The sequence below is a fragment of the Macrobrachium nipponense genome, chromosome 10 (genome assembly GCF_015104395.2).
Source record: "Macrobrachium nipponense isolate FS-2020 chromosome 10, ASM1510439v2, whole genome shotgun sequence".
NCBI classification, from domain to species: domain Eukaryota; kingdom Metazoa; phylum Arthropoda; class Malacostraca; order Decapoda; family Palaemonidae; genus Macrobrachium; species Macrobrachium nipponense.
This window is the reverse complement of record NC_087204.1, coordinates 108,817,154-108,839,653: the sequence shown is the minus strand read 5'-3', so window position 1 is coordinate 108,839,653 and position 22,500 is coordinate 108,817,154. Positions and strand designations below refer to the sequence as shown.

The 22,500-nt window shown below is 37.3% G+C and overlaps 4 protein-coding genes across 6 annotated transcripts in view; all 4 read right to left on the bottom strand.

Annotated features, from left to right (window-relative positions):
• LOC135224082 (pro-resilin-like) overlaps positions 1-110 on the bottom strand; it is a 698-nt gene extending 588 nt beyond the window's left edge. Inside the window, exon 1 of the mRNA XM_064262991.1 lies at positions 30-110. Coding sequence (XP_064119061.1) covers positions 30-110 — 81 coding nt within the window. The remainder of the gene's footprint in view (positions 1-29) is intronic.
• A 6,906-nt stretch (positions 111-7,016) lies between these two features.
• LOC135224224 (postacrosomal sheath WW domain-binding protein-like) lies at positions 7,017-8,708 on the bottom strand. Its single transcript, XM_064263079.1, has 3 exons — positions 8,663-8,708; positions 7,797-7,907; positions 7,017-7,446 (listed from the first exon to the last, which is right to left on the bottom strand). Exons 2-3 carry the CDS (start codon positions 7,799-7,801, stop codon positions 7,083-7,085), a joined length of 369 nt encoding a protein of 122 aa, XP_064119149.1. The 5' UTR covers positions 7,802-7,907; positions 8,663-8,708; the 3' UTR covers positions 7,017-7,082.
• Positions 8,709-12,448: 3,740 nt separating this feature from the next.
• LOC135223886 (cuticle protein 7-like) lies at positions 12,449-17,937 on the bottom strand. 3 transcript variants are annotated; one of them, XM_064262803.1, is made up of 3 exons: positions 17,889-17,923; positions 13,212-13,322; positions 12,449-12,893 (listed from the first exon to the last, which is right to left on the bottom strand). In XM_064262803.1, exons 1-3 carry the CDS (start codon positions 17,898-17,900, stop codon positions 12,531-12,533), a joined length of 486 nt encoding a protein of 161 aa, XP_064118873.1. In that variant the 5' UTR covers positions 17,901-17,923; the 3' UTR covers positions 12,449-12,530. The 3 variants fall into 3 exon arrangements, with proteins under 3 accessions (XP_064118873.1, XP_064118872.1, XP_064118871.1); XM_064262802.1 differs by lacking the exon at positions 17,889-17,923 and adding an exon at positions 13,933-13,984; XM_064262801.1 differs by lacking the exons at positions 12,449-12,893; positions 13,212-13,322 and adding exons at positions 16,757-17,163; positions 17,441-17,551 and having other exon boundaries at positions 17,889-17,937.
• Positions 17,938-20,539: 2,602 nt separating this feature from the next.
• Positions 20,540-22,160, bottom strand: LOC135223885 (cuticle protein 7-like). The gene is made up of 3 exons (XM_064262800.1): positions 22,114-22,160; positions 21,268-21,384; positions 20,540-20,933 (listed from the first exon to the last, which is right to left on the bottom strand). Exons 1-3 carry the CDS (start codon positions 22,123-22,125, stop codon positions 20,571-20,573), a joined length of 492 nt encoding a protein of 163 aa, XP_064118870.1. The 5' UTR covers positions 22,126-22,160; the 3' UTR covers positions 20,540-20,570.
• Positions 22,161-22,500: the final 340 nt, after the last annotated feature.

Here is a 22,500-nt window from a genome sequence, read left to right as displayed (position 1 = left end):
TTGCTTTGAACCAACCACTAAATAAGAACTCCATAATCGTAGCTGTGCTGATGTTTAGGGACATCGTATCCGTACCCCTCAGGGGCATGGGAGCCATCAGGGCGCCCCATCGCCAAAGCCACAAGGCAGATCTGGGGGGAAAATGATGTCAGTCACTTATCAGTATGGCTGATGTATTAATAATAGTGATAGGTGCAAGGGATTTCTGTGTGTGTGTGTGTGTGTGTGTGTGTGTGTACGTGTGACTGTGCGTGGTGCCATAGAATTGTTGCAGCTTTATATCCCCAGAGCATATAATCTTCAAATATGTATATAATCATATCTGTCCATTTTTATTTCTGTTTTATATTCTTTGTATTTTCGCTTCTTTCAAAATGCGAACAGCTATTTCCTTTGAAGTAGCAGGTTTGTCTGATTGAACCTGACCCTATTATTATTATTGAAATATGATTAGTTTAGTAATCAAATATCAACTATCATTAGCACAAAAATCTTTTCATCTTAACGGTCTAATTAATTTTTCAAATTTAGTGTGAGGGACAAAAATTAAACCGTTGAAAATCAAGATGTTACTAAATACATTAAGAGAGAAAATACTTTGCAGTGACCAGGGTAGCCTAAGATATTTGCAGGGATGGCTTTTTTTAACTAAACAATGAAATTTACTACGAATAGGTCTCAGACTTCGTCATTTAAAAACATTTAGAAATAACAAGAAATAACAATAATTCCCTTTTGCACTAAAATACGATGTGGACCCATTCGAAATTTAGAACACGAACGAAAAGTTTAATTGGATTAAATATACTTAATTTGTTGTCTCATGGTTTTCAATGTCAGGGCTACTGTCACCACGCCTATCCGCATTTTTAGTGAGAGAGAGAGAGAGAGAGAGAGAGAGAGAGAGAGAGAGAGAGAGAGAGACCTTACATCTTGTTCGGGTTGCCCCAGGTCCCTCAGTGTGAGGCACCTCTAATGTCTACAGAGAGTTTGCTAGTACATTTTTTCCGGTATATTTTGCATCTTCCAATCTTGGATGGTCTGGGATGCAGTTTAGATATTTGTCGAGCTTATTCTTAAACACATCTACGCTCACTCCTGATATATTCCTCAGATGAGCTGGCAACGCATTGAATAGACGCTGCATTATCGATGCTGGTGCGTAGTGGATTAATGTCCTGTGTGCTTTCCTTATTTTTCCTGGTATAGTTTTGGGCACTATTAATCTACCTCTGCTTGCTCTTTCTGATATTTTTAGTTCCATGATATTTTCTGCTATTCCTTCTATCTGTTTTTCCATGACCTGAATTATCATGTAGCGTTTCTCTTCTCCTTTCTAGGACTTATATAATTTTAAAAGAATTGTAGTCTTTCCCAGTGGTCTAGGTCCTTAACTTCTTCTATTCTAGCTGTAAGGACCTTTTGTACACTCTCTATTTGTGCAATATCCTTTTGATAGTGTGGGTACCATATCATATTGCATATTCAAGTGGAACTACGAACATATGTTTTATAAAGCATAATCATGTGTTCAGCTTTCTTGTTTTGAAGTGCCGTAACAACATTCCCATTTTTGCTTTACATTTTGCCAACAGAGTTTGCTATTTGATCATTGCATAACATGTTCCTATTCATCATCACACCAAGGTCTTTAACCGCTTCCTTATTTGTGATGGTCTCATTATTAGGTCCCTTATATGCATATAGCTTTCTTTCTCTGTCTCCATAATTTATTGATTCAAATTTATCAGAGTTAAATAAACCATCCTATTTACCTCTGCCCAATCATATACTTTGTTAAGGTCTCTTTGTAGAGCGTTCCTATCTTCATCACAAGTAATTTTCTCTACTTATTCTTGTGTCATCTGCGAAACTACCTCACTACCGAATCCTTCACATTATTGTCTATGTCCTTCAATCATAATAACAAACAGTATTGCAGCTAACACCGTACCTTGCGGCACACCGGATATTACCTTGACTTCATCCGATTTCTCGTCGTTTGCAATAACTATCTGTTTTCTGTTGTGTAAAAATTCTTTTAAACCATCTTCCTACTTTATCCACGATATTGTGTTTTCTAATTTTTCTTCGCTAATATATTATGGTCTACTTTATCAAAAGCTTTTGCAAAGTCAAAATAAATAAACCACATCTGTTTTCATTTCCGCTTTTCATATTTTTGAATATGTTCTCACGGTGGACTAACAGTTGAGGTTTGTGTACTTTTCCGGGTACGAAACCATGTTGTCCTTTATTAAACAAATTATTTTTTATTAAATGTTTCATAATATTTTTCTTCATTACCCTTTCATACACTTTCATAATATGTGATGTTAGACTCACAGGCCTATAATTACTTGCCTCTAGTCTTGATCCACTTTTGAAAGTAGGGGTAATATATGCTAATTTGTGCTCATCATAAATCTTGCCTGTATCTACACTTTGTCTTAATAATATGCAAGTGGCTTTGCGATAGAATGAACTACTTTCTTTAACAAAATAGCAGGAATTCCATCAGGCCCTGCAGCAGCTCCATGTTTTAATTTCATTAATAGCCTGCACAATATCAGCTTCATTAATATCTATGTCAGCTAAATATTCACTATTTCATCCTTACTTCTATATCATTATCTTCATTATCTATTCTAGGGGTGAATTCTCTCTTATATCGTTCTGCCAGTATGTTGCAAATTTCCTTTTTTTCATTCGTTAATCTCCCTTCAATTCTCAGAGGGCCTATTTCTATTCTTCTTTTATTCATCTTCTTCGCATATGAGTATAATAGCTTGGGGTTTTGCTTGATATTTAATAGGGTTTTTTCTTCAAGTCCCGTTTTTCATTTTCTTTTGATTGTATAATCTTTTGTTCTGCATTTTCTATCTTACTTTTTAGTTCTATAACTTTCCATGCATTTTTTTTCTTTTGCAAGACCTTTTTTCCACTTTCTGATTTTCTGGAACAGATCCTTCTGTCTCTTGGTATGCATGAATGATGTTTACTTTTCTTCTTCGGTATATATTTTTTTTCCACTATTTTCTCCAATATTTTATATAATATCTCCGTATTTACCCTTATGTCATCACTTACGAAAATGTTAATCCCAAATCTTTGTTTAATTCTTCTTAATTTCTGACCATTTTTATATTTTTATTTTACTGTAGAAGTTTTGTATTTTCCATATCCTTCCCACTTTTTCATTTCTTGCTTATCTCTATTTCACTTGCTTTGGAATGAACTGTTAATTCTATGACATTATGGTCTGAAATATTCGCATTATAACTATTATTTCTTTAACATAATTCATCTCGTTCACAAATACTAGGTCTAAAGTATTTTCCTTTCTTGTTGGCAGGTGATTTATTTGTTGAATGTTGTATTCTAGTAGCATATCTAATAGCTTTTCAAATTGCCTCTTATCTTCTGCACTACTATTACTCTCTTTTTTATATGTATAAGTACAACCACAATCTCCTATTCGTTCTTTCCAGAGAGAGAGAGAGATGGAAGGAAAGTGCAAGACATTTTACTTCTGGATTGGAAATAAATGTAGCTCATGAAGCTGTCCCCCCCCCCCCCCACCCCCCCCCCCCCCCCCCCCCGTTTTCTCTCTCTCTCTCCTCCTCTCTCTCCTCTCTCTCTCCTACTTCTTTCTCCTCATTCTCTCTCTATCACCACAGAGCCTAAGGGTCGTCTGCTGACACACCAAGATTTTCCTGATTGTTTCTCAAAGGCACTTAACTCTCTCTCTCTCTCTCTCTCTCTCTCTCTCTCTCTCTCTCTCTCATTTTCACTTTGCCAAAGGTGCTTTACTTTGTGCGTGAAGGTGAAGATATGTTGTGCAAATATGAAGCCAGTGGGTAGAGAAATGACTTTTTATTTAATTGTCTTTTATTTCATTATTTCCTGATCTTGCTTTGCCTATCTAATTGCGTGTTCATCTATAAGCTCACTCCCATATGAGTAGAAATAGGTAGTTGTACTATTTCCCGTCAATGATGTGTAAAATGCAGGCAATTTTTATATAGTTTTATTAGGAAAGAATATGTTAATGACCTGAAAACTTATTCCTACGTGAAATAAGAATGGCATACGCCTTGATAAACATGACTTGAAGATCATATTACCTGAAATCAATGTCACTTTTGCAGACCCAAAAACCGGAATAGATTCTCTCTCTCTCTCTCTCTCTCTCTCTCTCTCTCTCTCTCTCTCTCTCTCTCTCTCTCTCTCTCTCTCTCTCTCTCACACACACACCACCCTACTTTACCTCCGTTCATATTCTCTTTCTTCCATCTTACTGTCCACCCTCTCCTAACAACTGTTTCGTAGTGCAACTTCTTTGAGGTTTTCCTCCTGTTTCACCTTTCAAACCTTTGACTGTCAATTTCCGTTTCAGAGCTAAATGGCCCTAGTTGCCCCAGTGCTTGGCATAATGCCAAAAATCTATATAAATCAAATCTCTCTCTCTCACCATGCGGATTACTCTTACAGTTGCTGTAAGTTGAAAAGATTGAAAAGAAAACTGAATTTTTTATTTTACGAAAGTGGTTGACTAAATAGCCGAACGGGTAACTGACATGACCCTTAATGAGAATGATTATTTGATGTGTTCAGAGTTATTTGGCGTCACAGCCACTGACAGCGAGCGACCCTTACCAGACAGACAAAAAAATTAAATATCGCAGGCGATGTAATAACAAGGGACATCTTTTACAGTAATTAAGAAAAAAAAAAAATTTTTTCAGACCATGACCATTAACAAGGCTTGATCGGACCTCCGCCTTACTAGGGCATTGTTTCACCAACGAAAATCAAAATAAATTGGCTATATTTTGTTAGGAATCATTTTTCTGTATTGTTTAACATGCGCAGTACTTATTTTTTATACTTTCATTGTAATAAATAAATAATTAATATCCTATCCTAAAATTCATGTATCTTTAACTCAACGCGAAACACCTTTTTCAGACCTTTTTATGCTTTTCCATAGACCATTCCTAACACCCCCCCCCCCCCCCTCAACGAGAATAATAACAGCAAGAAGAAGAACAACAACACTAACAACAACAAAGTAACAATGTTTGTGGGCTTACTCTCAAGTAAGCAAAAATTTGAGGCACCAAGTTTCCAACAAAAATGTCTTGAACTGTAACGCATGATTCCATTGCAACTGAAAACTCACGAATAATTTCCAAAAATGTCAGTGAAATCCATATACAAGTTGCTATAGTTTACTTAGGAATGGATTTCCAGATATTTGGATACAGGAGAGTGATGTAATTTCTATTACGGACGGAATTACATCAGAACGTTGAAGGCCGGAGGAATTATAACCTCAATCGTGGGTACATTTGTTCTAATCTGTCTTAAGAAGATGAATATATTTTAAATAATAGTTAACGGGATGGCAGTTAAGAATTTGCCAAGATTTTCCAACATAAAGAAACCTTAAATACTTTACAGCAAAACGTTTTGACCCGCATTTGCTTAGAACGATATGGGACAGATAGTTGTCACTTAGCAACCCTCAGAATGAAGTGTAGAATTATATTTACATCAAAGGAGGGTGAATCTCTCATTGAATAAGCATGATTGCCTATTTCAACAGTAATAAGTTTAGGAATGGATTTTGCTATTATTTTGGCAGTAGAGGACCTGTTTACTTTGCATGAATAATAAATAAGACTTGATATCTGTTCGGAATGGCGTCCAAACATTTTAAGAGTAAAATGTTCATCTTACACACACACACACACACACACACACACACACACACACACACACACACATATATATATATATGTGTGTGTGTGTGTGTGTGTTTGTGTGTGTATCAGCGGGTACAGCTTATTACAAAAGATTTTCCGAAATATAATACTTGCTTAGAAGCCTGTTACAATTTTTCATAACACGGAAAATAGCAATAATAATTATTTTCAACATTCAAATGAAAACACTACAGTAACTTTTCATGACGGATGGTCATAACATATGAAAAAGCAAAAAATGCCAAGCAAATAATTTGCTTAAGTCCGAGCGAAAAGAAAACGGAAAGTTGTATTTCAGCACTGCAGTTTCGAACTAGAAGCTCTGACCTTTTACAGAATAATCTTTAATTAGAAAACTCTGACCTTTTGCAGAATAATCTTTAATTAGAAAACTCTGGCCTTTTACAGAATAATCTTTAATTAGAAAACTCTGACCTTTTACAGAATAATCTATAATTATAAAACTCTGCCCTTTTACAGAATAATCTTTAATTAGAAAACTCTGACCTTTTACAGAATCATCTTTAATTAGAAACAGAGTTTAGTAAATAGTTTTTCACTGCCATTTATCTGTCTTCTCAAGGCATCATCCGTTGCCATCCCACAGGGGGTTAGTACCGTCCGTGCACATCACGTGGTGCACTGTAGGCATTACATAAGGTTCTTTTGCAGCGTCCCTTCAACTCCTAGTTGCAACTTCTTTCATTCCTTTTACTATACCTCCGTTCATATGATATTCCTTCTATCTGATTTTCCACCCTCTCTAACAACTGTTTCACAGTGCAACTGCTAGTTTTTCCTCCTGTTACATTTTTCCAAACTTATTACTGTCACTTTCCCTTTCAGCGCCGAATGAACTCATAGGCTCCAGCGCTTGGCCTAAATTCTACGTTCCAATTACGGATCCGTTGGCATTTAAACCTCCAATTACGGATCCGTTGGCATTTAAACCTCCAATTACGGATCCGTTGGCATTTAAACCTCCAATTACGGATCCGTTGGCATTTAAACCTCCAATTACGGATCCGTTGGCATTTAAACCTCCAATTAGAAGGGAAGACTTGACGACTTGAATTCTTTAAAACGTAAACTTTTGAAATTCTAATTAATATTTGCATGTCAAGTAATCTCCAGTCCTTTCAAAAGATTGCTTAGTTTGTTAAAGAATAATCTGTAATTTTGTTTATAAAAAATATATATATATATATATATATAGACCAACTAAAGATAAAGAAGACATTGAAATAGGTATTTGCTTTATTTACATAATAGATGAATAAATACAGGAACTAATTAGATATTCGATATACTTCAGTATTCGGGAGCGCCATAGAGAGCTTTGGGTTCCTCGTAAGTTTGAGCTGGGGCTCCATAGACTGGGGCAGGTTCTTTGTAAGTGGGTTCAGGGGCACCATAAGTGGGTTTAGGGGCGCCGTAGGACGGAGCAGGGGCATAGGGCTTGGCTTCGGGGTACTTGGCTTCTCCCTGGTAAGTAACCTCAGCCCGGTAACCGTTGTAATCGGCGGTGTAAACGACGGTCTGAATGCGACCGTCGGGGAGGAGGACGTGGTAGTCGCCGGTCACCACCTTCCCGTCGGAGTTGGACTCGTGGCCGAAGTCGAGGTTTTGGTAGTCGTCCTTGACGACGTAGTTGTAGGTCGAATGGCATGCCCTTCTGATGAAAATGATTATATACCGTACATATAGTAATTACATTATAATTAGGATTTATTTTAATAAGAATATTTATTATTACGAGTGAAGGTTTACTAATTAGGATTTATGATAATAAGAAGGTTTATAACTGCATTTATGCAGAGGCGTGGTATATACGCGAAAATAAAATTTAAATTTATCATCAACACTAAATCATCGTCAGGTCACACTAAATTGAATATGTTCTTGAAGAGGTAACTTTTATCTGTTAATGAAGAATCATACTGCTACTTAAAAGAAAGTCTGTTTATTATTCCTTTTACTCAAAAATTATATAGACAGGAAATCAGAATAAAAAGTCTGTTGTACCTCATAACTCGGCTGATGCTTAGGGGCTTCGTAACCGTATCCTGCAGGAGCAGGAGTGCCGTCAGGGCGTCCCATGGCCAAAGCCACCAGGCAGAAGGATGCAAATAGGACCTGCGGTAACCAAGTATGTCATTCATTTACTAACATTAGGTTTTCCATTGACGTGCTAATTATAATGAGTTGGTTCGAGGGGGTTTATATATATTTACTCTCTCTCTCTCTCTCTCTCTCTTCTCTCTCTCTCTCTCTCTCTCTCTCAAAATGTTTTTACTGTACTTCCGTACATCCAGTTGATATAAACATTGAATACTTTTCTCTGATGTAATTACCTGTTACCTTTCTCTGTATTTTTTACTTATGTTTTATATTCAATATTTTTCAGAATATAATTAAGAACCATGCTTGACTCGAAAGAAATATCTAATTTTTATATTAAAGTATAAGCTTAACTTATTATATTAAAATATAAATAGGCCAGTAATCAAATTTCAAATGGCATTAGCAGATCACAAACCTTTCACCTGAACAATGGTAATATTTTCGAATTCTGCAATTGGTAACAACAAATGTTGAAATGATCGAATTCCTTATGTCAGTATCAGTACTAACAGTAAAAATGCATGCCTCTTTATATAATATCTTGAGGAATTAAAATAATCTTAACTAACTACTGAAATAAAAAAAAATCTCGGAATTTTCCTTCATTAACACGTTTGAATAGTAAAGATCCCTAGCCACGTTTATGTAAAGTTAATTACATCTAACACTTATTCTTTGTGCAGTAAAGGTGGCTATGAATGCATTCGAACTTTGTAAAACGATTAAATGGTTCAATTCCATCAAGAATCCGTAATTTGTTGTCTCACCTTAGAACACATGGCGTCTTCTGGTATTTGTTTCGACAGTCAAACGATGTATGATTGGATTCGTCGATTCCGAAGAATATATACAGGTTTTTTCAATGTCAAGATTACTGACGCCACGCCTCAGAGAGAGATGGTAGGAAGGTGAAGGGCTTTTTACTTTTCAGTTTGATGTAAAATTAGAACACCAAGCTGCTCCTCTCTCACTCTCTCTCTCTCTCTCTCTCTCTCTCTCTCTCTCTCTCTCTCTCTCTCTCTCGCTCTCGCATTTTCACTGTGCCCTAGAGGCTTGTCTTTGTGAGCGAAGGTGAAGTTATTTTCTCGTGCAAAAAGGACGTCCGGAGAGAGAAAATTGAACGGTTTATTTTATATATATTAAATATGTTCTTATTTAACTTTGTCCGGGCTTTGGTAAGCCAACCATAGTATCATCTTTGTAATTCCAGTTGAATTCAATGACATTATTTTCAGAGATTTTTTATTTAGACTTTGAACCAGTCTATAAACCATCTTCTTCTCGTCAGGCAAACTTCTCAGGTATAAAGGAAAATGGTCCTTTTACTTCTAGTCGAAGCACCGTTTCTTCACTCATCGGTGGCGTCTTCAGGATTGGATTACAAATTGCCATAATCGGTTTTTATTACAGCATGTGGAACTTTCAAGCTAATCATTAAATGTATTATCTCTGTCTAAATTGCATATTTATCTATTAGCAATACTCCTTTCTCCACTCATCGGTGGCGTCTTCAAGATTGGATTACAAATTGACATAGTCGGTTTTTATTAAAGCGGACTTTCAGGCTAATCATAGAATGTATTATCTCTGTCTAGATTACATATTTATCTATTAGCAGTACCCCTTTCTCTGTCCCTCGCTTTCATCCTCTCAAACCAATGCTGCTGTGACGTCCGTCTACTAAGATTAATATTCCCCTTCTTTCCAGAATGGAAATAGTTTTAATGTTTCCCGTCGTTTATACATAAGAGACAGTTAAGTGTTATTTAGTGCTGTAAGAGAAAAAGGTGTAATTAATGTAGTGTTAGATCTAGATAAATCAAGAATGACGAAGACCTTCATAGACACGACTTGAATGTCGCTTGACATGAAATTGTTGTCAGTCTCGTCGACTCAGTAATCAGAATAGACTGTTTCTTTAGTAACCAGAATAGATTCTCAGTTTTAAAAGTGAGTAATGGACAATTTGATCTACGGAAGCCGTGCTTACGAAACCGCCCATTTTTATTATGAGGATTAAGCTTGTACTTGTTGATATCGAAAAGAAAACAGAAGTAGCAGCTTGGTTTAAGGCTTTGAAATCTATTCACGAAAATAGTGGAACTAAATGGCTGAGCAAAGAGCAGATACGACCCATAGCGAAATTGCGTGATTAATGGATTTAAATCATGCAGCGTCACAACCGCCATGGGCTGGCGTCGATCCTTAAAAATAGAAGAAAATTCTGAATAAGTATTGAGAGTTAACAGCGAAGGGCATGGTAAGCCATGTTTAGAAAAATTAAGACCGTTAAAACTACCAGAAACTACGGCCACAGTTAATTAGAAGTTAAATATATCTTAGTTTTACCAGACACTAAGCTTATTTAACAACTCTCCTAGGGCTGCTGGCCCAAAGGATTAGATATTTTTACGTGGCTAGGAACCAATTGGTCACCTAGCAACGGGACCTACAGCTTATTGTGGGGTCCGAACCACATTATATCGAGAAATTAATTGCTATCACCTGAAACAAATTCCTCTGATTCCGTGTTGGCCGAGCCGAGAATCGAACTTCGGACCACCAGATTGGTAGCCGAGCACGAAAACCACTCGTCCAACGAGGGACTCATCCAGTTATTGAGAAGTTTGCAGTTAGCCGATTAAGAAATCATAAAATGTGTGGCATGCTTCGTCTGCAAGTGACAACTCATTAATGAACAATCATAAAAAAGGTGAAATACAATACACTGCAACACTGGAGTCCATGAAATCTTTAAAAAATTGAAAGAGGTTGTTATGGTTTAATTCGGACTGGGCTCACCATGTATCCTTATAGGGAAAGAATGCCGTAGGGGGATAATGCCGTCAGTGCGCCTCATGCGTGCGCTCTAGGTATTACTTAAGGTCCTCTGCAGCAAACCTCCGGCTTCCTAGCTGCAACCCCTTCTATTTCTTTAACCGTACCTTCGTTCGTAATCTATTTCCTCAGTCAGGCTTTCTACCCTATCTAACCATTGAATCATGGTGCAACTGCGAGCCACCCCCCGTTACACCTTTCAATCCTCTTTACAGTCAGTTTCAGTTTCAGCGCTGAATGACCTCATAGTTCCCAGTGCTTGGCCTTTTGCCTAAATTCCATGTTCAATTGTATTCTATTCTATAAGGAAAAAATTACGTGAGAGAACGTTAATAGACAGAAGGATTATAAACTCAGTCGTGTGCTTCTTAGTTTGGTCTAACCATCTAGAAAGTAAACAGGTGTATTTGGCGAAGTACCTGGCTGACAGTTGAGAATTTGCCATAATGGATTCAAAATGTCCCAGGAACAGAACATTCCGGCACACTCTGATTAAAACGATAAGGAGGGGTTTGGGACAGATGGGACAAGCCAATTGTCATTTAGCAACATAAGAGAAGTCAGTGTGGAATTAGGAATGCATCAGAGGAGAGAGAATCTCGTTGGTTGATTATAATCACTTATTTCTACAACGGTACGTGGTATAGATGAGGCTGGCAGACTATTGGGTATATTTTTATAAATCGAATTTGCCTAATGTTTTAGCAGCAGAGGTCATGTTTGCCATGTATGGATACTGTAACATGTTAAAAATTTCGCTGTCTTAATATTCAAAGGAGTGACGTTAAAATATTCTCTAATCTATATATGCTGGAATATGTATATGATAAAAAAAACATCCTTCTTGTACAGTGTATCACAGAAAATATTTAGAGTTGAACGTTTATAAGCTTACTACAAATATGGATGTGTGTTTTTGTATATGAGCTGCAAATAGGAACAAAATGTATCTTCTAACTTCGAAAGAAATAATTATAGTCACTAAGTAAATCAGCTGAAATAAACCAAAATTTTCCAGAGTTGGAACGTTTATAGGCTTGCTACAAATATGGATGTGTGTTGTTGTATATAAGCTGCAAATAAGAACAAAATGTATCTTCAACTTCAAAAGAAATAATTATAGTCAATAAGTACATCACCAGAATTGAGTCAGTTATCATGACGATTGGTCATAATCATGATGTTTCCTGATCCCGAGCGAGAGGGAAAGAGAAAACTTGGCAATTTAACCAGAGGCAAAAGACTTTCCAGGAGCAAACGGCTAATTTTAGACTTTCCAGTTTCGCTTGAGATTTCCAGATTTCCTGACCTTTTACTGAGTAATCTATAATTAGAAATAGATATTTACCGCCAGGTTATCTGCCATTCCAAGGCCTTTGCATGGTCGAGAAAAGAAGAAAAGAAATGTTATTGATTTTAATTCTTTTGAAACGTGAGATTTTTAAAGCAATGCAGATAATCGAGTCCAAAATGCAACTCAGTTTAAAGGCATAAACCTTCATTTGATCTAAATAACAGAACTTAAAATACTCTTCAGTAGCTGCCTATTAACAAGATTATATCTACCTAAAGTCTTCGGTAAATACTGAGTAAATAAAATCAACAGTCGAAGGCCAATTCAAAATAATGACCCAACATCTGTGAAGATAGACATAGTGTTCTGATGAATGTCTTTTAGAGACGATACAACCAAATGATAAACAAAAACAACTGGATAATTGTTTACTTTATTTTCATAATAGATAAATAAATACAGAAGCGAAGAAATACGAGAGCCAGTTAAATATTCGAAACATTTCAGTATTCTGGAGTGCCGTAGAGAGCCTTGGGTTCCTCGTAAGTGGTAGCTGGGGTTCCATAGACTGGGGCAGGTTCTTTGTAAGTGGGTTCAGGGGCGCCGTAGGTTGGTTTAGGGGCGCCGTAGGACGGAGCAGGGGCATAGGGCTTGGCTTCAGGGTATTTGGCTTCTCCCTGGTAAGTAACCTCAGCCCGGTAACCGTTGTAATCGGCGGTGTAAACGACGGTCTGGATGCGACCGTCGGGGAGGAGGACGTGGTAGTCGCCGGTCACCACCTTCCCGTCGGAGTTGGACTTGTGGCCGAAGTCGAGGTTTTGGTAGTCGTCCTTGACGACGTAGTTATAGTCGAATGGCATTCCCTTCTGTAGAAAACAGTTATGTATGTTATATTTATGCACATATACCGTATGAGTGTATTTATTATTATGATTGCATGTTTGTAGCTGTATTTATGTAGGGGCGAAATATCTCGGTCAATATTGAACTTTACAGTATTACCTTTATCAGTGAGTCTATTTTAAATGTGTACATATACCGGGATCCTCATCCGTTAAAGCAAATATAGATTTTGACCTCGAAAGTGCAAAGCAGAACCTATTTTTATTCCTGCTTGATCCAATAAACCTACGGATTTGAAGTGATCTTTAAAAAAAAAAAAAGAAAAAAAAAACGTTTAATACCTCGTAGCTCGGCTGATGCTTAGGGGCTTCGTATCCATATCCCTCAGGGGCAGGGGCTCCATCAGGGCGTCCCATGGCCAAAGCCACGAGGCAGAAGGATGCAAGTAGGACCTGCGGGAACAGAGGATGTCAGTCATTTATTAATATTGATGAATGTAATAATTATATTGATTCGGTGTAACGGACAGGCAAACGAAGATTTGGTTCTTGACATTCAAGTAAATCGTAGATACTTCTGAAACAACCTAAGTTAATCAGTCGTTCATGATATGAAGGTGATCAATTTATATTTTAGTATCTTAAACTTTTATTGACATAGAAATCACACGTCACATGTGATTAGTAAATAAAGTTTTCTTCTAAACAGTATAATTAAGATTATTTTAATTCATTATGAACGGTAGTAATAAACGTTGGGAATCGTAAAAAAATTATGATGTCAATAAATGCATTAACTGAAAAGAATTCAAGGCAAGAAATATAATTTTTGGAGGACGGGAGCATATCTCAAGTTTCTGAAAAATAAATTTAGCATAAAGTCGTCTCAGAATCGTCATTTATCAACATTCATAAAAAGCAAAGGTTCCTTATCACATTTATATGAGACTAATATTAGTTAACAGTTATTCATCATGCACAGAAAATTTTATGGGCACATTCGAACTTTTACAAACAAACAAAGGGTTGAATTTCGTCAAGAATCCTTTTTTAGTAGTCTCACCTTAGAGCACATAGCGTCTTCTTGTATCTGTTTCGACAGACAAACTAGATTTGACAACACTCGTCGATTCCGAAGGATTTATACTCGGTTTTCAGTGTCAGGGCTACTGACACCACGCCTTTTTACTTAGAGAGAGAGAGAGAGAGAGAGAGAGAGAGAGAGAGAGAGAGAGAGAGAGAGAGAGAGATGGTAGGAAAGTGAAGGACTTTACTTCTAACCTGGAAATAGAATTAGAACAAGGAGCAGTTCTCCCACCATCCTCTCTCTCTCTCTCTCTCTCTCTCTCTCTCTCTCTCTCTCTCTCTCTCTCTCTCTCTCTCTCTCATACACAAACACACTCACACAGTGAATGTAGTTATACTGTCTCCCGTCAGTGATATATAAAAGCCAGTCGGTTTTTAATATGGTTATGTTAGAAAATAAGATACATAAACCTAAAATCTTGCATCTACGTATATCAAGAATAACACAGACCTTGACAGACATGACTTGAAGATCACATTAACTGAAATCGATGTCACTTTCGCAGACACAATAAGATTCTTGTTTTTTAAAAGCGAGCGATCGGAAATTTGATCTAAGGACGACTCAGTACTACAAAATCTCTCTCTCTCTCTCTCTCTCTCTCTTACAGTTGTTGCTGTTGTTGTTGTTGAAAAGAGAACTGAATAAGGAACTCGGTCTAAGGTTCTGAAATTTGTTTAAGAAAATGATAAGACTCAAAACAAGATTGCATGATGGGTTCAGATATATTTGGCGTTGCAACTCCTTAAAGAGACAAATCTTATTCATAATCATGTCGTGTTAATGAGATAAGGTATGGTAATCCATTATTAAATAGAATTTAGGATCATGACCCTTATGACTTGTAGACTAAAATTCCCCAGTTAATGAGAAGTTACCTGATAGCCAGTATTAATGATTCTGTGTTAGGGGTGTAAGAGTACTACTACCACCGTAGGTCCTGCGTGTCGTGAAAAGCGACTAAAAGGACAGCTGCTGCCTTGCAGTCTTGCATTTTAGTCAAAGGCTAGGCCCACCGCCAATAACTGTGGAAACTGCTGCCTTGCAGTCTTGCTTTTTGGTCAAAGGCTATGCCCACTGCCAATAACTGTGGTTGGTGACAGCTAGAACATGCAGTCGTAAAAACTTTCTGCCAAACAATTAACCATGCCTGATGACGCCTTTGATTGAATGCAGTGGAGAAGGCGCACAAGGCAAACGACCCCTTCATGTAGGGGTAACGGTGTTAGCCAGTATTAAAATAGAAACATAATGCTTGATTAATTTATTGATTATGGCTACTAAAACTGGCGTGAACTTAATGTAAGACATGTTTCACCTGCGAATGAAAACTCATACTTGATTAACCTCAAAAACGTAAAATACAGTCCACTAAAACAGTGGAGAGTTAATGTAATCTTTAAAAATTGAAATAGATGCTATAGTTTAATTAGGAATGGGTTTCATCAGGTGCTTAGTGTATACAGGAGAATGGCGTGATTTTTACTGCACAAAGAATTTCCTGAGATCACAGATAGACGGCGGGATTATATCTTCAGTCGAATGGTACAAAATCTGATCTGATCTGTCTCTAGAAGATGGATGCGTGTCACGACTGTTTTAGGAAGTGTATAGATGGCAGTTAAGAATATTGCAGATTTTACACCATGTTGAAATCCCAGACTCTCTAGAGTAAAAACATAAAAAAAACAATCACTTACATCGATGAGTGAGCAGATTCCACAAACTAATTTTCTTTTAGCAACTCACAAAAGACACCGGATTTATTTAGTATTCTAGGGAAAGTGAACCTTTCGTTACATGGTCATATCGCGTATTCCTGCAGCAGTACTTGGAATATAAATGACTAAATGGCTATTGGTAAGAGGAGAATCTGCCGCATGTTTCATCAGCAAAGGTGGTCCTCTTTTCTTTCCATGAATAATACACAAGAATTATCCTGCTGACGAGGATTTGACTTCAGATCAGTAGGAATGACTGTAAAATCTTTTAAAAGCTAATTGCTTAATCGGATAAATATGACAATAAAAAATTCTTTATGTACAGCTTACTATAGGTTTTCTGAAATGTAATACTCACTTAGAAGCTGGCAATAAATATGGTTGTGCCTTTTCTGTATAACTCTAAAAATAGCAATAATAGTTATTTTTAGCAGTCAGAGGAATAAATTATAAGTAAGTTTTTATGACGAATGGTCATAACATATTATAAAAAGCAAAAATGCTACAGTGACATAAATTGCCTGATTCCAAGCAAAAAAGAAAGAAAAGGCTTTAATCTTGAACTGAGGCTGTGTGGAGCCTAGATCTAATTTTAGCTCTGCAGTTTGACATGGTATTTTCTGACCTTTTTACTGAATAATCTATAACTAGGAATAGAGATTACTAAACAGGTTTTCAGCTCCAGGTATCTGTCATTCCAAGACCTCTTCCCTTGTCACGAGAAGTCTTTAAGAAGGAGAAATATGCTAAATTAAATTATCTAAAATGTTAGAACTTTTATATGGTGAAAAAAAAAATTATTGTGAGTCGAAACGCAAGTTAAAATCATATTCTTCGATCTAACAAGGGAAGCGACTTCAGAATAATATAACTGCACATTAAGTAAATGATAATTAATATCTGCAAATAGTGTTTGAATAATTTAAAAAGTAATTTATGTTCTTTCTATTTGTGATGTCAACCATTATCAATAAAAAGAATGTGACACAACACCTGTGGAGAAGATATTCTCTTTCAGTAAGACTTTCTAGGCTACGCAACAAATGAAGAGCGGAGATAATGAATAATTATGTGCTTTATTCTCATAATAAATTAAAATACAAGAAATTGATTAGTCGATTTTTCAGTGATCAGGAGCACCATAGAGAGCTTTGGGTTCCTCGTAAGTTGGAGCTGGGGCTCCATAGACTGGGGCAGGTTCTTTGTAAGTGGGTTCAGGGGCGCCGTAGGTTGGTTTAGGGGCGCCGTAGGACGGAGCTGGGGCATAGGGCTTGGCTTCAGGGTACTTGGCTTCTCCCTGGTAAGTAACCTCAGCCCGGTAACCGTTGTAATCGGCGGTGTAAACGACGGTCTGAATGCGACCGTCGGGGAGGAGGACGTGGTACTCGCCGGTCACCACCTTCCCGTCGGAGTTGGACTTGTGGCCGAAGTCGAGGTTTTGGTAGTCGTCCTTGACGACGTAGTTGAAGTCGAATGGCATTCCCTTCTGATGAAAATGATTGTTTACGTATATAATTAATTCTTGGTATTTATTTATGGCAAATGAAAGTGTTTATTATTTTAAATGCACGTTTGTAATTGAATTATAAAAATAAACTGAACTATTACCTCTGATAATCACTAAAAATCAACTCTTTTCTTACATTAGAGTCCTAACCCATGAAAGTAGGAACAGATCTTTACTTAAAAAAATAATAAAAGACAATATTGTAGTACACGAGGGTCCAGATACTGAAAAGAAAGAAAAAAAAAATCTGTCATACCTCGTAGCTCAGCTGATGTTTAGGGGCTTCGTATCCATACCCTGCAGGAGCAGGAGTACCATCAGGGCGTCCCATGGCCAAAGCCACGAGCCAGAAGGATGCAAATAAGACCTGTGGGAGGGAAGGAATGCAATCTTTTATTAGTATTGGTTGTTGGACTAATTACAGGGATTGTGTGCAAGGGGTTTTGACTCTCTCTCTCTCTCTCTCTCTCTCATGTGCCTATAAATAGCAAAAATCGCACTGATTAACGAGCTCAAATAGCGTTTATTAAATTGCAAAGGTCACATTGTTTAACAGTTGTAAATAGCAAAGATCGCCTGTCACATTCACATAGGGTTATTCCACGGTTAGAACTTGTTCCATATGCAATATCTGGTCGCATTCGAACGTTAGAAAACTGACCAAAAGTTGAATATCATCACGAATTCTTAATTGTCTGTCTCACCTTAGAGCACATGGCGTCTTCTTGTATCTGTTTCGACAGACAAACTAGATCTGACAATACTCTTCGATTCCGGAGAATTTATACACGTTTTTCATGGTCATGGCTACTGACACCACGCCTATCTGCTTTTTAACGAGAGAGAGAGAGAGAGAGAGAGAGAGAGAGAGAGAGAGAGAGAGAGTCAAGGTCTTTTTATTTTCAAGCTGGAAATAAAATTAAACAAGAAGATCCTTACAATGCACCCCCATCATTTTCTTTTTCAGACCTTAAGGCTCGTCTGCTGACCCCAAGGTTTGCTTGATGGTTTTTCAAAGACATACTCTCTCTCTCTCTCTCTCTCTCTCTCTCTCTCTCTCTCTCTCTCTCTCTCTCTCTCTCTCTCATTTTCAATATACCCTAGAGGACTTTCTTTGTGTGTGAAGGTGATGTTATGAAGTCCAGTTATTTAATTTTTTTTAGTCGTGTATATTATTATCTGTCTTCTCATCTAATTGCGTGCTCATCTATGTGTAGTTTCCGTAGGCGTTGTTAATGCTGTCAGTGCACCTCATGTGGTACACTGTAGGCATTACTTAAGGTTCCCTGCAGCGTCTACTCGGCCCCTAGTTGCAACCCCTTTCATTCTTTTTATGGTTTTTCTTCCTTCGTACTTTCCACCACCTGATAGTTGTGAGGTTTTCCTCCTGTTACAACTTTAAATCTATTTTCTCTCGATTTCCTTATCACTCCTGAGTGGCTTCAGGTCCCAGCGCTTAGCCTATGGCTTAAATTTATATTCTATCCTTTCAAATAACAAGTTAAGACCATGATTTGATTCGTAACACCGTAGGTGGGTAGTGTCGTCCTTGGACCTCTGCGGTGCACTGTAGGCATTACTTAAGGTCATTTGCAGCGTGCCTTCGGCCCCCACCTGCAACCACTTTCGTTCCTTTTACTGTACCACCTCTCATATTCTCTTTCTTCATCTTACTTTCTACCCTCTCCTAACACTTGATTCATAGTGCAACTGCTTTGAGGTTTTCCTCCTGTTACGCCTTTCAAACCTTTTACTTTAAATTTCCATTTCAGCGCTGAATGACCTCATAGGTACCCAGTGCTTGGTTTTTGGCCTAAATTCTATATTCAACTCAATTCAACCATGATTCGTAAATTTGTAGAAAATACTGCCCCTGTCCGTAAGAAGGTAGTCGTTATTCAACGAAAAATCTTGAAATAAGGCCAGAATCACCTGCAAATGACAACTCACCATTGAATATCGTCAAAAATATCAAAATATCAAAATACAGAAGGTGAAATCTTCCGTTTAGTAATTTGTGGGTGACTGTTGACAGTTTTCGAACCTTGATGAAATCTCAAAAAGTCCTATGGAAGGAACATTTCGACTCGTGCCGCATAAAACGAAGTGGAAGTAGATGGGGACAGACCTGTTGTCACTTAGCAACACTCAGAACATGGAGTGGAATTATCTAAAGCTTTCTAGACCATCCCAAATATTAGACATATATATGATATACAGAATTGGAGTGTGAATCTTGATATAGAGTGGAATTATGTAAACCATCCCAAATAGTAGGAATATATATGATATATACACTGAAGATTTTTGGCTATTTTGTGGATACATCAAAGGAGTGTGAATCTTCGTTGAACGGGAATAATCGCTTATTTCTGCAGTTGTATTACGTGGAATAGCTGAGTCTGATGACCGTCTAAGGGAAGGGAGATTTTGAAAATGGGGAACTGAATCTGCTTTACGATTCAGCAGTAGAAATCCTGTTTACTCTGCGTGACGAGGAGGGTTGAAATTCATGGGTATGACGTCAAAATATTTACTAATCTGTGTGGTAAATCGAATGTATGAAAATTAAGAAAATCCTGATAGTGCATCCAAATCCCGCCCCCCCAACAAGTAATGTAATACTTATGATCAAATTTTATATAACATCGGCCGCTAAATAGCAACAAAGATTATATAACATCGGCCTCTAATAGCAACAAAGATATTTCCAAAATTCTCTAGATAATATTTATAGTCTTGAAGTATATCAACATAAATGAGTCAAATGGTCCTAACATGATGTTACAAACTGTAAAAATGCCAACGATGAAGTAATTTGCTTTATTAAAAGTGAAAATGGACAAAAAACAAAAAAAAAGGCTCTGTTTTAACTGAGGCAATACGGAGCAGCCTAAATTAGAAATGGAAATTAGTACAGAGACTTTCAGCTCCAGGCATCTGTCATTCCAAGGTCTCTTCCGTGGTTATGAAAAACAGAAAAGAATTCTTTAAAGTGGAATTTATTATACAATAAAAAAAAACGACAGCTGCAAGTTGAAGCGCAGACTGATTAAAAGTACGATGAGTCATTATATCTAATTACAAAAACCGAACTCAAAAGATTTAACTTCGTATAAAGAAAATTGTAATCAATATCTGCATTTCGAGTAGAAAATTTTAATGACTGCATTATCTTTTATACTTTACTTTTGTCGCAAAACTTACAAAAAAAAATGAACAAAGACAGTGACTCAACATCTCAACATCTTTGTAGAACACAATCATTTCTTGGTGACTTATGAGCGGCGCATGAAAGTAAAAAGTAACATTAATATTTATATACTTTATTTACATAATAGATAATTAAATAAAAGAACTAATCAGATATTTATTCGTGATATGTTTCAGTGATCAGGAACGCCGTAGAGAGCCTTGGGTTCTTCGTAAGTGGTAGCTGGGGTTCCATAGACTGGAGCTGGTTCTTTGTAAGTGGGTTCAGGGGCACCATAAGTGGGTTTGGGGGCGCCGTAGGATGGAGCAGGGGCATAGGGCTTGGCTTCAGGGTACTTGGCTTCTCCCTGGTAAGTAACCTCAGCCCGGTAACCGTTGTAATCGGCGGTGTAAACGACGGTCTGAATGCGACCGTCGGGGAGGAGGACGTGGTAGTCGCCGGTCACCACCTTTCCGTCGGAGTTGGACTTGTGGCCGAAGTCGAGGTTTTGGTAGTCGTCCTTGACGACGTAGTTGAAGTCGAATGGCATCCCTTTCTGTTGGAAATAATTAAATTTCAATGTTTAATCTGTGGTATGCGCTTGTTTATCATGATTATTTACCATTGTGAACACGTTTGTCGTTGTATTTTTATAGGGGCATGTATATTAGGACAAGGAAGTTTTTAGTGGTTAATAAACTTTAAAGAGTAACCTTCATTAATAACACTGATTTAAAGACTCTCATATATGGATTTTTCTCTTTGAAGAAGAAACATGTTTACTTGGAATAAAAAAAAAAAAAAAAAAAAAAAAAAAACTATTTCTACTGCTTAGGCAGAATCTACCAACTTGACTTGAATCCAGACATTAACAAAGAACTCTGCTATACCTCGTAGCTCAGCTGATGTTTAGGGGCTTCGTATCCGTACCCCTCAGGGGCAGGGGTGCCATCAGGACGTCCCATGGCCAAAGCCACGAGGCAGAAGAAGAATACGATTGTTATAACCTGGGTTTGAAAGGGAAGGAAGGTTAATTTTTTTATATAATCTTAAATGGCTTAATGAATACAATATTGCAGTTGAAATTCTCTCTCTCTCTCTCTCTCTCGTGTGTCACTATCTAGTTGACATAGCATGCATATTGTAAGTAGATTCATTCATTTGTTTTTTATGCAAGTTTTTTATTTTTTTATTTTCTTTTTATTTAGTTATTTATTTATTTTTGCATAAACAATCCCTTATTGGGGCACGCTGAACGCCTGTCTAGCTTTAAATTTAAACAATAAATATCAAGGAAGAGAGGATTTCTCATTTTGTCAAAAACGTTACCGGTTTGGAAAGAGTAATTTAACTACTTAACAGCCTAAAAAATTCATTCTTGAATGAACTTGGTAAAGCTCTCTAAGATTTCTGTTTAAAACTTAAATAGGAAAGTTATCCTCAATGCAATTTTTTTTATTGAAGTATGTAATATAAGTAAATATGAATATAATAAGTATATGGCGATATAATATAGGCATATAATTAGTGACTACAGCTGTTCCTGGCTGTAATTAATTTCGGAGTCAATCGACGACAATGTATTTTCCTTTGGACGAATGTAATTCGTTGAATGCATCACACACGGAGCACCATTACCAAATAAACACATTTCATTTCAATATCGCAAAACCAAAGAAAGTCTTCTTTCCTCTTTTTATATCGGGAAACCACCAATGCTTCCAAAAAAAGCCTACCTTAGCGGACATGTTGGCGTCTTAAAACTCCGCTTCCAAATACGAGCTAAGTTTGAGAAAACACGTCGATTGCCACATATTATATAGAAGCATTTTCAGGGTCGGGAATCGGAAACCCCGCCTTACAAATGATCAGATTTCTTCTCCCCCCCCCCCCTACCCCCACCCCACCCCTTTCCCTTTTTCCTTACCCATCCGCCATCCCTTCTTTTTTCCCTCACCCCCCCCCTGCCCCCCCCCCCCCCTCCTCCCTCCGTAACTCCTCGACCTTATTGCAAAATGGGGAAAAATGAAGTGAATTAGAAGTCACGGGAACTTGTGAAGGTTTTTTTTTTTCCTCTATGTGTATATTATGTGATAAACTGGGGCAGCTTTCCCCCCCCCCCC